The 15,279-nt window shown below is 35.8% G+C and overlaps 4 protein-coding genes across 5 annotated transcripts in view; 2 read left to right on the top strand and 2 right to left on the bottom strand.

The window, feature by feature from the left end:
- Positions 1-15,279, top strand: part of LOC132097943 (elongation of very long chain fatty acids protein 7-like) — a 343,464-nt gene that overhangs the window by 308,131 nt on the left and 20,054 nt on the right. The window lies entirely within an intron of this gene.
- LOC132097931 (retinal Mueller cells isomerohydrolase) lies at positions 87-4,050 on the bottom strand. The gene is made up of 14 exons (XM_059503941.1): positions 3,935-4,050; positions 3,565-3,647; positions 3,220-3,370; positions 2,920-3,027; positions 2,661-2,802; positions 2,025-2,172; positions 1,854-1,935; positions 1,628-1,760; positions 1,352-1,491; positions 1,043-1,172; positions 820-934; positions 587-681; positions 390-501; positions 87-300 (listed from the first exon to the last, which is right to left on the bottom strand). Exons 1-14 carry the CDS (start codon positions 3,943-3,945, stop codon positions 152-154), a joined length of 1,599 nt encoding a protein of 532 aa, XP_059359924.1. The 5' UTR covers positions 3,946-4,050; the 3' UTR covers positions 87-151.
- On the bottom strand, positions 5,183-12,930 carry depdc1a (DEP domain containing 1a). 2 transcript variants are annotated; one of them, XM_059503937.1, is made up of 12 exons: positions 12,667-12,929; positions 12,005-12,270; positions 11,790-11,922; positions 11,591-11,709; positions 11,196-11,326; positions 11,060-11,107; positions 10,786-10,923; positions 9,441-10,313; positions 7,854-8,026; positions 7,529-7,702; positions 6,453-6,632; positions 5,183-6,194 (listed from the first exon to the last, which is right to left on the bottom strand). In XM_059503937.1, exons 1-12 carry the CDS (start codon positions 12,712-12,714, stop codon positions 6,051-6,053), a joined length of 2,427 nt encoding a protein of 808 aa, XP_059359920.1. In that variant the 5' UTR covers positions 12,715-12,929; the 3' UTR covers positions 5,183-6,050. The 2 variants fall into 2 exon arrangements, with proteins under 2 accessions (XP_059359920.1, XP_059359921.1); XM_059503938.1 differs by lacking the exon at positions 9,441-10,313 and having other exon boundaries at positions 12,667-12,930.
- On the top strand, positions 13,878-15,053 carry LOC132097928 (small integral membrane protein 15). Its single transcript, XM_059503936.1, has 2 exons — positions 13,878-13,990; positions 14,433-15,053. Exon 2 carries the CDS (start codon positions 14,468-14,470, stop codon positions 14,690-14,692), a length of 225 nt encoding a protein of 74 aa, XP_059359919.1. The 5' UTR covers positions 13,878-13,990; positions 14,433-14,467; the 3' UTR covers positions 14,693-15,053.

The raw sequence follows: 15,279 nt of genomic DNA, 5'->3' as shown, positions 1-15,279 counted from the left end.
ATGTTTATCATAAAGCTGTTGCATTACAAGCATATTCGGTCATATAACTGGCCCATTTAAAATAGCAACAATCACACTGTTTACATTAAAAATGTACATGTACACTAAACAATAATCAATTTTAAAGTATAGTCTGAAATGCAATGATCCTTTAAGGTTTGTACATTCCATGGAGAGTGACAGGAATCATGACATCAACCTCTGCACGTGCTATTTCTGTCAGGTCAGTGGCATTGAGTATGAGGAGGAATGCTGGCCTCTGGGTGACTCCCGGTTTCACTACAATACTCAGAAGAACACCTGAGAAAAACCAGAATAAAAACCTCATTATTTTGGGATAATAAAAAGATTCATAATATATGTTCTGTTTAGTAACAGATGTGGAATACCATCATCTTCATCTTTAGCATCAGGGCTTTGCACAAACAGTGGTTCGGATGGATAGGCATCTGGCTCCTGCCATATCCATGTTTCTTTGCTTTTCACATTCAACTTGCAAATCTAAAACCCCCCAAAAAACGACACCAATCACACATGCAGCAAATGCTGAACATGGAAAATGTTTTCAGTATCATGTCACACCCACCCGGTCTGGAACGAAGTGGTTTAGTCCAAGTCCATAAGCGAAGGTGTAACTTTTCCCACAGTATTTTTTGTAGTTGATCTGAGGAAACTCAAAAGCTGAAACACAAACACAACCCAAAGAGGAACATTCTTTCAATCTCTCTTTTTTATCTGACTTTTATTCAGTTATAAAATCTATAATTTCTCAGCTGTAATAATGACCGTTTCCAAATAAGGAAGGTGTTGACTATTTACCTTGACGCGGTCCAGAGAAAAGAACCTCAGGTTCAAGCCAAACAGTTCCATCACTGCACATGACAGCAGTCGCTGTGGTGTATGGAAGCGAAACCAAATTCTTTCCCTGCTCTTCCTGCAAAAACAACAAAGGAATGACTGCTGTACGAAGGAAGCACTTTTGCACTGGAAAGACAAAAACTAACTGAATTCAATCTAATAGTAGGATCGTGATATCTCTTACCCTGTGAATGTCCAGTGGAAGCACATATCGCCGCACCTCGGGCTGTGGAGCTCTCATGGCTGCTTTTTTTACTTCCTCCCAGTTTTGCCTCACGTTTGCCAAATATAGATAATTATACACAAAATCATGCCTGTCATCCAAAGAAAGGGGACCACAGATGATCACCATGGTCTATTTTTGAGCTCTCTTCTGGCCATGTTTACTGCCATTATCAAATGCATGTGTTTTGTTAGTTGGTCTGTTATTTGGCCATTTTGAGATATTAGCCTAGCTAATGCTTTAATAAATATAAAAAACAAGCAGTCTTACCCCTTCCAAGTGCAAAGGTCAACAATGATAAAGCCTTTGTCCTCATAACAGTTAATGTGATGGAAAAGATTAAAGGCAGATGTTCTGAATTTGTGGTCAATGTATTCTCCAGGATTCTTGGTTGCAAGATGAAACCATGTCTGGGAATGCAACCAAATGATGAGGATGAGTTACCGCACAAAATACCCAGAGCATTTTTTATTGTTGTTGTTTTCGTTTTCCAAACATATAATTAACATTTCCAGCATAATATAATGCCAGTAAGCTCTGACTTACACCCATTTTGTCATTTGACTCAAAGCAGTCCATGTAATTTGTTCCTCTGATACTCCAGGAAGTCAGAAATTTCAGCAGATTGATCTTCACTGGAGTCTCAACGAATACAAAGTAGTTCTCTGTCATGCCAAAGCTTAAAAAAAATAATATATAATTTATTAAAATTTATTTTAATTATGAAGAATTAATTATTATTTTGTCATATCATATGTCATATATTATCAACCTATGGACGTAGGATGGTTTGAATCGCTCACTGCTTGGAAACTGCACCAAAACCTTTGACTTCTCAATTGGATCGGATTTATCTGATTAAATAAATGATTAAGGAAAAGTTAAATACCTCCACAGAATGCATTTCTAAGATCCTTTTAGGCCAACAAAGCAATATACCAACCTTCTTGTGTTGGAGGGATCTTGACAATGTTGTAGGCCAGTGACATGTTCTTCCCAAAGCAGTTTCCAATGTTATATACAGTACCGTCTGGTTCAGTATGTGGATGTGCTGTCACACCATTGACTGAGAGATAATTGCAAAGGTCCACCTATGGCAAGTAGAGATGTTAAACGAACAGTTGAAAAATTTTAATTTGCTGAAAAAATGTACTTACACTCAGGCCTTCCAAAATGTAGATGATTTGTTTCTTTATAGGAACATATTTGAAGAAATTTAGCATTGGATCCTCTGCAGTGAATGGGTGCCGTCAGAATGTCCAAATGGCTGATAAAAACTGCTTGATAATCTATTAGTAATCAGCATGACTATTTTTATTGGACTGGAGTCATGTGGATTACTTGTGGATTGTTGTGATGTTTTTGTCAGCTGCTTGAACTCTCATTCGGACGGCACCCATTCACTGCAGAGGATCCATTAGTGAGCAAGTGATTTAATACAAATCTGTTCTGATGAAGAAACAAACTCATCTACATCTTGGATGGCCTGAGGGTGTTAATTTTCAGGAAATGCTTATTTTTGGGTGAACTATTCCTTTAAAAGTTGGCCTCAAAACTGGGCAACAGTACAAAAGCCTACCTTTTTTATCGTTTCTAAGTTATCAGGATCAACTTTGGTTATGTAGTTGGTTTCCGTGCAGGCATAGTAGTCCTCACCAATGGGGTAGATGTTGACAAGGCAGTTGTCTGTCACCTCAATGCCTTGAAAGTAAGTAAAAAACCTGATGTACAAAAAAAAAGGAAGAACCAAAAGTAAATGCACCATTTGGAGGAAATTTGTTTGTATGCCATTATTATTATAGTCCCAAATGATATTGAATAGAAAATCCTCTCCAGACCTGGAAAATATGTTTTTGCATGGATCTGGGTATGCAGCGGTGCCAAACTCTGTGATCACAATTCTTTTTTCTGTCATGGCTCTCACATAAGCATCAGTTCTCATAAACCTGAAGTTAAAGGTACCAGTAAATATGCATTTGATTAAGCAAAATCTAATTTCTGCATTAAACCACTTTTAACAGAAATTATCCAGCATACGAGTCATTTCAATTCCAGTAACTTATTACAAAACTTTTAGGTCATGAACTCAATTTGGATTTTACTGTAGGTGAACACACAAACGTACAACAGGGTCTTACCTGCGGTAATAAGTGACATGTCCATCCTTCAGGTCAAACTTGTGCATGAGAGCCTGGCCATCAAAAAGGTGGTAAAAAGGTTCATCTCCAATCTCAAAGAGCCCAGGGCCCACACGGAGCAGACTGCCAGTGAGCCAATTAGGGATTTTGCCTGCAGAGAAAGAGAGAAGGTTCACTTTAACCAAATAAAAAAAACAGCTCCCACATCAAGAGCTACAAGGTCTTTACATCAGCCACAGCAGAAGCTGCATACACTTTTCCCTTCAATGAAAGCATGGAGAAAGTAAAATTTGGAAAGTTCTTAAATTGAAAATTATTGATTTATAAGATTATATGCGTGCAAACCTGAGACATGAGCAGGAATGGGCTCAGCTAACTCTTCGCATGACTCAAAGATTTTTTTATAGCCACCGGCTGGGTGTTCAAGACTGTGAATGAAAACAGATGTCTACATTTTTTACATAATGAAGTTACATGAAAAAGAAAAAGAAAACAAATAAACTTATATACTCATTCTTGAGGCATTTTGCACATTCCTCTAAATTATACATTGCTAAGGGAATACAAACTTAAGCTTAAAGGATACAAATGATTAAGGAAACATCCGTTTTAAAAAGAAATACTTTTAAAATTTGCCACTTTCCAAAAATGTACAATAAATACATTTGTAGAATCTGAGCAGTTTAACTGAGAGTTAAAAAGTTCCATAACTCACCGGCTGACCATGTTGAACGGAGTTTGAGTTGAGATGCTGTCTGTGTGTAAACCAGAACTGCTCTGTTCCCAGAAACAGCCACAGTGTCTTAGAACTCCTCCTCCGAACGATTGGAAGGCTCTGAAACAAAAATCCCTTTGTGTTCAGACCAAGAGCTTTTTCCACTAACATTTACCTTCCTGAAAAACACTACAGCTCAACTGAAGAACAACAGAGTTGAAGTAAAGTTACTTTTAAAAGTAATGGATTACTTTTACTTTTTTGAGTTACTCCCTAAAAAAGTATCTAATTACGTTACTTTTTATAGGAAAGTAATGAGCCAAGATACTTTTGCGTTACTTTTTAAATATGGGCAGGGCTTGATTGTTTTTAATATAAGAAGTTCTATTTATAGCAAATATAAAAGCCCTTTCACACCAAAAAGGGTAATAAATAAACCTCAGGCTGAAGGAAAAGTAAATTCACATCTGTAAAGTAGAACGCAGGAGAGAAAGGTTCAACACTCATCAGCAATAATAAAAAATAAAAGATAAAACCCAATGAAGCACAATTGTTAGCTTATCTAATGACATTTTTATCAAAGGTCAGCAGCAAATATATTAGTTAATAAAATGGGATTAGATACATTTGTGTTATTTGTGCCTCTCACAAAGTTTCTCAGTTTCTCTCAATTTGGGGACTGGAGACGTATCAGTATCATATTTTCTTGTAAATGAAAAAGTAATGCATTACTTTACTAGTTACTTGAAGTAATTGGATTACGTAACTCGCGTTACTTGTAATGAGTTACCCCCAACACTGAAGAACAAATTTAAACTGGTGGTGAACCGGCTTAATTTGCAGAGAGCTTTATGAATATTTATTTTTTAATAAGAATAAAAAAAGATAGGACATGAAAGTAATGAAGTACATTGTTGTTTTAGTATTTAAAACAACAAGAGTCCACATAACCACAATACAAAAATATGCCAATTGTCCATAGTCATGGGAACGTGGCATGTGAAAAGGCATTTCATTAATCACATTTCTTTGTTTACTTCCCTGGATGACACATGATTTGTTTTTCAGAGCACCATATCAATCATAAACAGAAGTTAGATGTGACTACTGATGAAGGTCCACACAGATGCACTTCTCACAAGTCAGAGACTACAATGACATGCACACATTCATACCTTTTAAATACTGACAAATAATATATATATATATATGTAATTAAAAATGTTATTTCACACAAACAAAAGAATGTATATTTAAAAAGTTTATTGCATAGATCAGGAACAGTATAAGTATTTAGGGTAATACAATAAGGTAATAACAAAATGTAATAGATCTGGCTCACTTATGCTCATTAACTCGATACAGTAAAACCATAAATCATCACTGTCCATGTTTAGTCTTTCATTCTTAATTTGCAAACCACTGAATCCGTACATTGAGTGCAAGATAATAAAACACTGATAAGAGTGGAACATAAGCAATCAGCAGATAGTACTGATTAGAAAGAAAATATATACATAAAAAATGACTACACGTTAGCGCATTTGAGAAGGCAAGAAACCTGTGCAAATTGGCCCCTACTAGCTTAGTAGCCAGGAAACTCCCACATCACACAGAAAATCTTTATATTTGTCTTTAGAAGTCAGAGTGAACATTTTCTATGCACCTGCATAGTGAAGACACACAAAAAAGAGATAACAGAACAACAAGGGACTAAAAGTGACACGTAAAAAATGTTACAAGACTAAAAATAAAATCTTCATTTCGTTTCAAGAAGTCTCCATGTAAACAGCATGTCAAACCTATTTGCATAATATCTTCTGTGGGTCTCTGAGATTTTGTAGATATGACACTATGAATGTCTGAAAGCTCCCAGTAACTTGCAACAAATCACACTTTAAATAAATAACATGAAAACTAACAGACATCTGTACTGAAACTGAAAAAGAAAAGCCACTTCACTAGAGAGAAATACCATAAGAAACTGAAAAAAAAAAAAAAACACTTCAACCAAAGTTACAGTTCAGATTATACTATATACTGCAACAGATTAACTAGAGGTATTTAAACTCAACCACTCTCCCAAAATATCATTCATACTTAATTTAAGAGGTATTCAGTTTCGAATACTAAAGGTTTTGGCTTTCTTGATGCTTAACAGCATTGGCGGCTTTATCTTTGGTTTATCTGCAAAAAGCAGAGCTTCACTCTCTGATGTGGGGAAACGTCTTGAGTAGATGTCTGGATATTCCTTCTGAAACTGAGAGGAGAACAACAACAAATTAATTTATTTGCTTTTGTATGCGGTCATAAAATAAACTGGAACAAACTATGAATCAGCACTTTGGTGTTAAGAGGATATTTCAGTGATTTAATTACATTTCACTTTGTGTTTACCGTAATATTTACTGCTACAAAATAATATAAAGTAATAAAAATGTTTAAGGTCTTATTTTGTATCCCTTTTGTGGAAACAGCAGGAGGTTTATGAGATATGAGAAGTACAGTAAATAAATACCAGTTTTAGCTTCTTTTTCTTCTCTTTCACAGACATGGTCTTGTCCTTTATGAGACTCTCCAGTAGGTCAGCAAGAGCGGTCTGGGACACAGAGAGTTTCTGCTCTTCAAACTCCTGAGTGCTGATCTGCCTGCAGAATGAGTAGGTCGCCATGGCAACACCAGAACCTGGGTATGTGGTCTGAGATCCAGAACGCATGCAAATGAATGTTAAAACAAAATATAATGCACTGATGAATAAATAAACAGAGGCATCTCTTCTCATGAATAATTTGGTTGAAATACAATTTAACATGTTCTATGTTTAATTCCTCCAATACAATGTCCATTACTATACAAACAAAAAAATCTTTGATTTTATAAACTGAGGGATGAGTCAGAATTATTTTCTGTGGTAAGTGACAACAGATGCTTTTGTTTTAACGCAGGTTCTGTCTAACCCTCACCATTCCTTCATCCTCAGGTTGCAAGTTGCTTTGAAATTATTTTTTACGTATACAATACCATTCAAAAGATTGGGGTCAGAATTTTTCTTTGCGTTAATAAATTAACACCTTTATTAACCAAGGATGCATTTGATTAAACGTGACAAAAATATTTACAATATTATAAAAGCTTTTTCTTTCTAATAAATGCTGTTCTTTTTAACTTTCTATTCATCAGAGGTTTTCATAAAGATATTAAGTAGCACAACTCTTTTTAACATTGATAATAATAAGTAATATTTCTGGAGCAACAAATTATATTAGAATGATTTTTGAAGGATCATGTGACACTGAAGACTGGAATACTAACTGCTGAAAATTCAGTTTTGCCATCACAGGAATAAATTAAAATATATGAATTATTTTAAACTGTAACCATATTTTACAATATTACACTTTTAACTTTATTTTTGATTAAACAAATGCAGCATTGGTGATCGTAAGCGCTTTATCAAAATGTAGTTAATTATAGTTCTATATATTTTTAAACAACACTGCTTATTATATTACAATAAATATAAGTTTAAATTAACATTATTTCTACGAAATAGATATCGTATTAGTAATTTCCATGTGGTTTGTTAGCACTCACCAGTGATTTGAGGTAACTGATGTGATCTTCAACAGCATTGCGCAGGTACACAGGCACCTGCAGGACCTCCTGATGGTGATCCATGAGAAACGATAACAGCCTTGTAGCCAAGAGCTCGTCCAGATCATCCACTTCCTCACAACTCAAGACACATCTAGAGAACGTCTGCACCAACTGCACACACAAACACAAATTTAGAAGTATACGAAATATATGAATGTGCACAAGAGGACATGGAAACAAAATATTCACTTTAATGTAACTGATGATAAAAAGGTTTAATTTAATTATCTCTCTATATTAGGTCTATTGGACTCTTCCTGACCAGAGTCCGTGTTCCAATGACATCATGCAGCCGCGGCATGTCGACGTTCTGGCTCATACGCGAGATCATTCGCAGAAGCAGCTGAAGTTTACGGCGACTGGCAGGCGGCAGGAGTAATGTGCAGAGCTGAAGGGCCTCGATGGCCACCCGCTCCAGTGACGGCCGCAATAAACCTGGAACGTCATGTGACTCATATGTAACCGAAATAAACCACAACACAGGACTTTAACTTAATCAGTGTCAATGACTAAACCACACATATAAACTTCCTAGGATTAACATCCAAACCCGTAAGACCTGTTCATCTTCGGAACACAGTTTAAGATATATTAGATTTAATCCAAGAGCTCTCAGTCCCTCCATTGAAACTGTGTGTACGGTCTACTGTCCATGGTTAGAAAGGTAATAAAAACATCAAAGTATACCATGTGACATCAGAGGGTCAGTTAAAATTTGAGCATTGAAAATAAATTTTGTTCCAAAAATAACAAAAATTATGACTTTATTCAGCATTGTCTTTTCTGGGTCTGTTGTGAGTGCGTTCACGATGCTGCTGACGTGTTTTCTGGTGTGCCCATTGACAAAGATATCACGTCAGCAGCGTCATACATCAGTAGTGTCACTGCAGTGTTGTGAACACGCTCACAACAGACCCGGAAGAGAGGACAATGCTGAATAAAGTCGTAGATTTTGTTATTTTTGGACCAAAACGTATTTTCGATGCTTCAAAAAATTCTAACTGACCTCTGATGTCACATGGACTACTTTGATGTTTTTATTACCTTTCTGGACATGGACAGTAGACCGTACACACAGCTTCAATGGAGGGACTGAGAGCTCTCGGACTAAATCTAAAATATCTTAAACTGTGTTCCAAAGATGAACGGAGGTCTTACTGGTTTGGATCGACATGAGGGTGATTCATTAATTACATAATTTTCATTTTTGGATGAATTAACCCTTTAAGCAACACAATTGCATCTATATATTATATTTCAGTGAGTAAATAAAATGTTTAGAATAAAAAAAATAAAATAATATATATATATATATAATTAATATATATGCACACGCACACACACAATTATTATATTACTGCTTACAAAAAAAAATTAAATATGCAGACATACACACCACTCTAGCCTAACCTTTTTAAGCAATTTTTTTTTTTTACAAATAAATTAATAATAATAATTTAATAATAAAAAAACTTAGATATAAAAAAATGAAAAAAAAAAACTCTTAGTAGCCAAAGTGTGCCATATAATAAGTTATAAGTGATAGTTCACTCCAAAATTAAAATTCCATTATACCGTTTAAAACCTCTAGGAGATATTTAGCAAGAAAAATAAGAGTAGCTTTTTTCCTCCCAAGTATCTTTTGTGTTCCATGCAAGAAAGTACATTGAATCCTACAGGTTTGGAACAACATGAGGTTGAGCACATTTTTTAGTTTTAATTTTTGGGTGAACTATCCCTTTAAGGATTATTATTCACGTTAGTCTGACAGGCACAAACAAACTCATGCTCAAGCACAAACAGAGAAGCACATCCTTACGGTTCATTTGTGTTTTTCACATGCTCTTACTTTGCTCGGGGTGGTGTGCTAACGGGGACCAAGTGGGTGCAGGTTTGCTCAGGTCCAGAGAGCTCTGACAGAGTCTGCTAAAGCTCGGACCTGCCCTAATGTCCATGCAACTTCCATGCAAACTGAGCAAACCAGGACCTCTAAGGCCAATGCTGGCTGTGGAATCTGGCCTCATGGTGATTTCAGCCACAGGAGTGTGGATGCTAAAGCTGCTAACAGAAATTTCTCTATTTTCCTCTATGTCAAACAAGTTACCGATGCTTTTGGGCCGGGCCCTGGAGGGTCTCTGGTTGGTTCTGTGAAGATCTGAAGGGAGTTGTGAGCTTGTGTTGTTGCTGGAAGTTTGAACACAAGAGTTTATGGACACTGAGGAATTTTGAAACTCAAATTCGAGGTTTGGGTCTAGTGGAGAATCTGTTTGAGAGGATGATTTATCACTGCTGCAGGGCTGTAGGCTTTCAGATGATCTGAGAAGTCTGTTCTTTGAATGGTTATCAACAATTCCCTCCAAAGAGCAACTTCTTGACCGAAGCCTGCCAAATGGGACTTCAGTTTTGTGAGCCTGAGGAATTTCTAGATAGCTACCATCCAGCCGGTCTCCATCGCTGGCCCTTCTACCTCTACAAACGGGCTGCTGTGTTCTATGGGATTCTAACTTGGTCTCTGCTTTTGAACTGAAAACTTCCCTCATGGGCGAATCGGCTTCGTCGAAGGCCTCCTTTCTTATTAAGCTCAGCAGGAGGCTTTCGGTCGATTTGAACAGGTTGGCAGTGCTCACATATGGGGTTTTGGATGGCTGTGGGCAATTGGGTTCCTCCTGGCTTTTACGCTTCCCACGTTGAGTTTTAGGAGCCATACTGTAGCCACACATAACTAGCAAAGGACCAGACAACAGAACATAAAAAACAAACAGGCAGGCCAAGACATTCAAGAATGAGAGGAGACATTTAAAACAGAGCAGACAGAGTTAGTTTTGAACATCATCAAAAGCAGTGCAGTCAGCAGGAGGTGGCATTTCCAAGAAAGAATGAAGTGTATGAGCATATTAAGAATCCAGGCCTGAATCTCAAATGGCATATTAACCCATTTATACTGCTCATGTAAAAAAAAAACACAATCATGTAACAAACCATACTTCAGTAAGATTCTTTTCAAAATGTTACTGTGTCCAAAACGTAATACGGTGAAATATTATTAATATAATTAACTATTTTCTATTTGAATAGATTTTAAAATAGAATTCCTGAATCTCCAGAAGCCATACTTCAGTATTACATGTGCACAGAAAGACATTACTTATTATTATCAATGCTAAAAACAGTTCAATCATGTGCTTTATACATACCCAAGATGTTGACAAAGAGTTCATAGTACTGGTAAGTGAGCAGAGGCTGAGAAAGGTTGTAGAAATAGTCTGAAACCGTTTTAAACACATCCCGCTCAAAGCCTGGGTAAGATGGCTGGTTTGAGTCATACTTTGGCCCTTGATGAATTGGGAAAAATGACAAACCATTATTATAAAATCAATTAATCATATATACAAAAATACATTTAAGAATTTAGTAACATTTTAAATCCTTATTTCAAATTCACTTAATTTTACAAGTAGCACAACTTACAGTTTGCAAGACATTTCATGGCAGACAAAACCCAGTGTGGCAAATCATCTATGGAGGGGGACGAAACAATGCAAAATAAACCGAATGTAAAAATATGATGCTCGCCACAAACTGAAGAGACACACAGCTGGCCTACCTGTCTTATCGTCCAACGAAACGACTCCATGTTTATTGACTTTGGTCATATTATAAATAATGCACTGGGGATTCACTTGTGCTGGATCCAAAACATCTTCAAGAGACCCTGATCCCACCAACTTATGCAAACTGAGCATTCAAAAGATGATACAGAACATCATGTAGAGCATATCTAAAATGTTGTTTTTTTGTTTAATTTATGTAATACACCTTCTAATATTAAGAACAGTTAGACGTGTAACAGAATTTTCTAGGGGCAAAAAGACAACATTAAACCACTATTATAACCTGTAAATGGCAGCAGATTAGTACTTATTGGCTTATTAGTCATTCATTTATATTTTTAAATTATAAAATAATTATGACAGATGGTGTGGGGGGAGGTGGGCTTACTGTGTAAGTGTGACATTCTTCCAGATGACTTGAATGTCGTCCTCTGTGAGTTCCCTGCAGCGCTCCGTATCACTTGAAGATCCCACAGGAGATTCCTGTGCTTCTGGATCCACATTTTCCTGTGTGAAATAGCAAGTAGATATTATAGCCTAGATCTGCAATGAAATTTCACATTAATAACATAAACAACAAAAGTTACCAATATTTCTTTGTCGAATTTCTTAGAGCCCCTGAACTTGAAGAAACTCTCCCTGTCCATCATAGATATACTCTTTTTCCTCAAAACAGGGGCACGGTTAGGAATGGGCTTCAGTGGAGATGTTGATGGAAACCTGAAACATATTTTAAACCAGACAACATTACTATATTATTCACCAAAATCCTTTCAAACTATCCTAAAACAGTTTATAATACCTGTACAGGTGGCTGTTGTCCTCCAGGTCTTCCACGCCCCATCTGCCCTTCACATCTTCGATAACATGGTTCTTCAAGAACTTTTTTAGCAGCTGGATTGTCTGCTGTCTGGTGACCTCGGGTCCAAAATTGCTGTTGTTCTTCAAGAGTTCATGTAACCAGTCCACAGCAGCCGATGCAGTGAAGCTGTTTGTGAAAACTCTGAAGTGCTGCCGGTGCTTCTTCAAAGGCATTCCAGCCCGGAAAAGCTTGGTTACTTCATTCCACTGGAAAATAAATAGATAACATCACATAATGAGCTTGTAATCACTTTATATATATTAAAATACTACTACTACTAATAAAAATATGTAGGGTTGTTCTCTAAGTTTATAACTACTACTCATTTTGTTCAAAATGTTTTCACAATTGACATTAAATATACAAGTAGCAAAAGGCATGTTAAATAGTTTTAATTTGAACTATAACAACATATATAGCTAAAGAAACACCTAACAATAAACATAGCACTTTTATAGCTCATAAAACAATCACTCAAGTGTTTAAGAAAAACTGAACAGCTAAATAAATGTGCATTATCAAACTGAGATGCATGCAATTGACTTGTAAACAAATGTGATACATCACCAGACCGAATTTGATCAAAAAGGCAGGAGACTCACCAGTTTAGTGGCCCTGTATGGGCCTGGAGTCACGATGTGTGAACTCATTGAAAAAATCAAGATGTATTAAACACCTATACAGCCGTTTTCATTATTCCCACATACACGGGAGAGTTTATTTTTCATCTACTGAACACATTAGGCTATATTTAATAGTATTGTGGAATATATGGATAGCTAAACCCGCTAATAGATGATAGAACGGCTGTGTAAACAGATAATCAGAGGATGTTTCAATCCTCACACCAGTTTGAAATTACAACGCTAACGTCTCGGAAGATTGTGATTGGATGGTTTGTTTAGTCACATGATCTATATGGCGACAGCCATTGGATGTTCATTGGCGACAGTTTTGTCTGTCAAAATATTGGTCTGATTAAAAATAACTCTCAAAAATTTTATTATTTATCATGAAAATCCAAATCTATTGTCTGCAAAAAATGTTGTTAATTTCCTTATATTGAAAGCTAAATTCTGTATTCATAAGAAAAATGGCTTAAATCGCCTTTGTCTTTCCCCCCATTTTCTTGCTTAATTTGACTCTCATTTTATCTCTCTTTCATTTGATACTTACAAATAACGGAAAAGAGTTTTTTTCCCATTGTGTGGCTAATACCATCATCTGATGTGTGGAAATCCATATTGTTTTCTGTCCTTGTTTTAGGATTGTTCTTTGTAAGAATACATCCATTTCTCATTTCCCTGTTCTGCAATGAATAATAAAAAAAGTCAAATAAAATTTAAATAAAAAAAAGATTTGAAATAAACTTAATAATAAACTTTTTACTTCATTCAAAACACATTATGAAATACATTTTACAAAGTATTTAAATCTGGAACTGGTCAAATCAAATGTATAATCATATATATATATATATATCAAACAACACCAAACAAAGAAAAATGAAAATACAAAATAAAAACCAAGAAAAAGGTACTGCTTCACTTCATTATCATATTCATAATTACACAGAATTCAAATTATAAATAATTATATAATTCACATTGCATGCTCTACAATATATTTATTTGCAAGACAAAATGAATACAGAAGTTAACAACGAAAAAAAATCAATGGTAAAATGAAAATGCTAACTGACATATATTTGAAGATTGTTTTTTAAAGTTTAATAGTTAATCAAATTTAATAGTTACTACTTTTAACTTTAATTTTAAGCCATTTGTAGTTTCCGTTCTGACGCTGCGATGCACACACCTCAAGGGTTTCACTTCCGTTCTTATGGTTTTTATTGCCGTTAGGCGTTTCTGGCGACAGTCAGTTACCGACTCATAACTGCTCGGAAAATATTGAACGGTTTATCTGGTAGGTGCTCGTCTTTTTATAAACAGATTACATTGAACAACATACTCTGTATAATGTTATGTACACAAAGTTACTATCGTGTAATTTTCATTCATAATGGTGGTGTAGAACAGTTGCTAGAAAGCTATGTTGCTAGCTTTTAGCTGTCAATGATGTCTAACGCTACCGAACTCCGTTAGAGAACTGTAACTGGTTTAACTGTTTTATCAAATAATTTTTAAACATGAATAGGTATATATTTTTTTACTAGGTAAAACAAAACTATGTTTGCATGCTAAATTAGCTAGCTGATGATATGATCAGTCAATAAAGGCATAAAAGGCTATTACAGCGAGCAATATTGACTCTAAACTACAATGTAAATTTTAGAATATGACTTTTTACACGTTGCATGAGATCCTGCATCTAATGATGTGATTTTACAACTCTTCTGTCTTCTCAGGGTCTGCTGCTGAAGACCGAGTCAGTGCAAGGACGATGATTGACATCAAAGCATGGGCAGAATATGTGGTGGAGTGGGCAGCCAAAGACCCCTATGGCTTCCTCACCACTGTTATCCTGGCTTTGACCCCTCTGTTTATCGCCAGTGCCCTGTTATCATGGAAACTTGCCAAGATGATCGAGGCCAAGGACCGTGAGCAGAAGAAGAAACAAAAGCGTCAAGAGAACATTGCCAAAGCTAAGAGGGCCAAGAAGGATTGAGCTTGGCACAGAGAGGGTTTAATGTAACACTCCGGTCCCCGATATATGGCTCTTCTCTTAACCCAGGACAGTTCTTATGGGACTTGGAGCAAGACTGGGCTTGAAAGAGGCCTTAGTAAACCCTAAGAGGGAACATATAATGGGGAGTTGATTGATCTCAGTGGCAGGACTGCAGTACTTTTCCAGGATGTTATCAATACAGAGGAAAATGCACTGCATTGTTGTGCTATACACCATTATGCAGTACTCTGCATTCCATTTATTACTGGGTTGATTGTTTTTACCAAGCTGAATCCACAAAACACTTAACTATGCTTTTTTTTTATTAATAAAAAATCTCAGCATTAATTTTGGCTCAAAACTGTCTAATGTCTGTGTGATTACTGTAGTATTCTTGAATCTTAACCACATTATTTTTCCATGCATAATTTCCTGTGATTGTTAGACTTTTGATTAATTCATTCATTTTGATTCATTCACTTTAAAAGTAAATAACTAGAATAATAACAGTGCAGTAAATGTAAAATGCCTGTGTTTATGATTATGATAATAAATTATGTTATCATATAATAAATACCAGTTTGCAA

This window comes from Carassius carassius, chromosome 21 (genome assembly GCF_963082965.1).
Source record: "Carassius carassius chromosome 21, fCarCar2.1, whole genome shotgun sequence".
In the NCBI taxonomy this organism is placed as follows: domain Eukaryota; kingdom Metazoa; phylum Chordata; class Actinopteri; order Cypriniformes; family Cyprinidae; genus Carassius; species Carassius carassius.
Note: the sequence above shows the minus strand (reverse complement) of the source record. Positions and strands in the feature narration are given on the sequence as shown.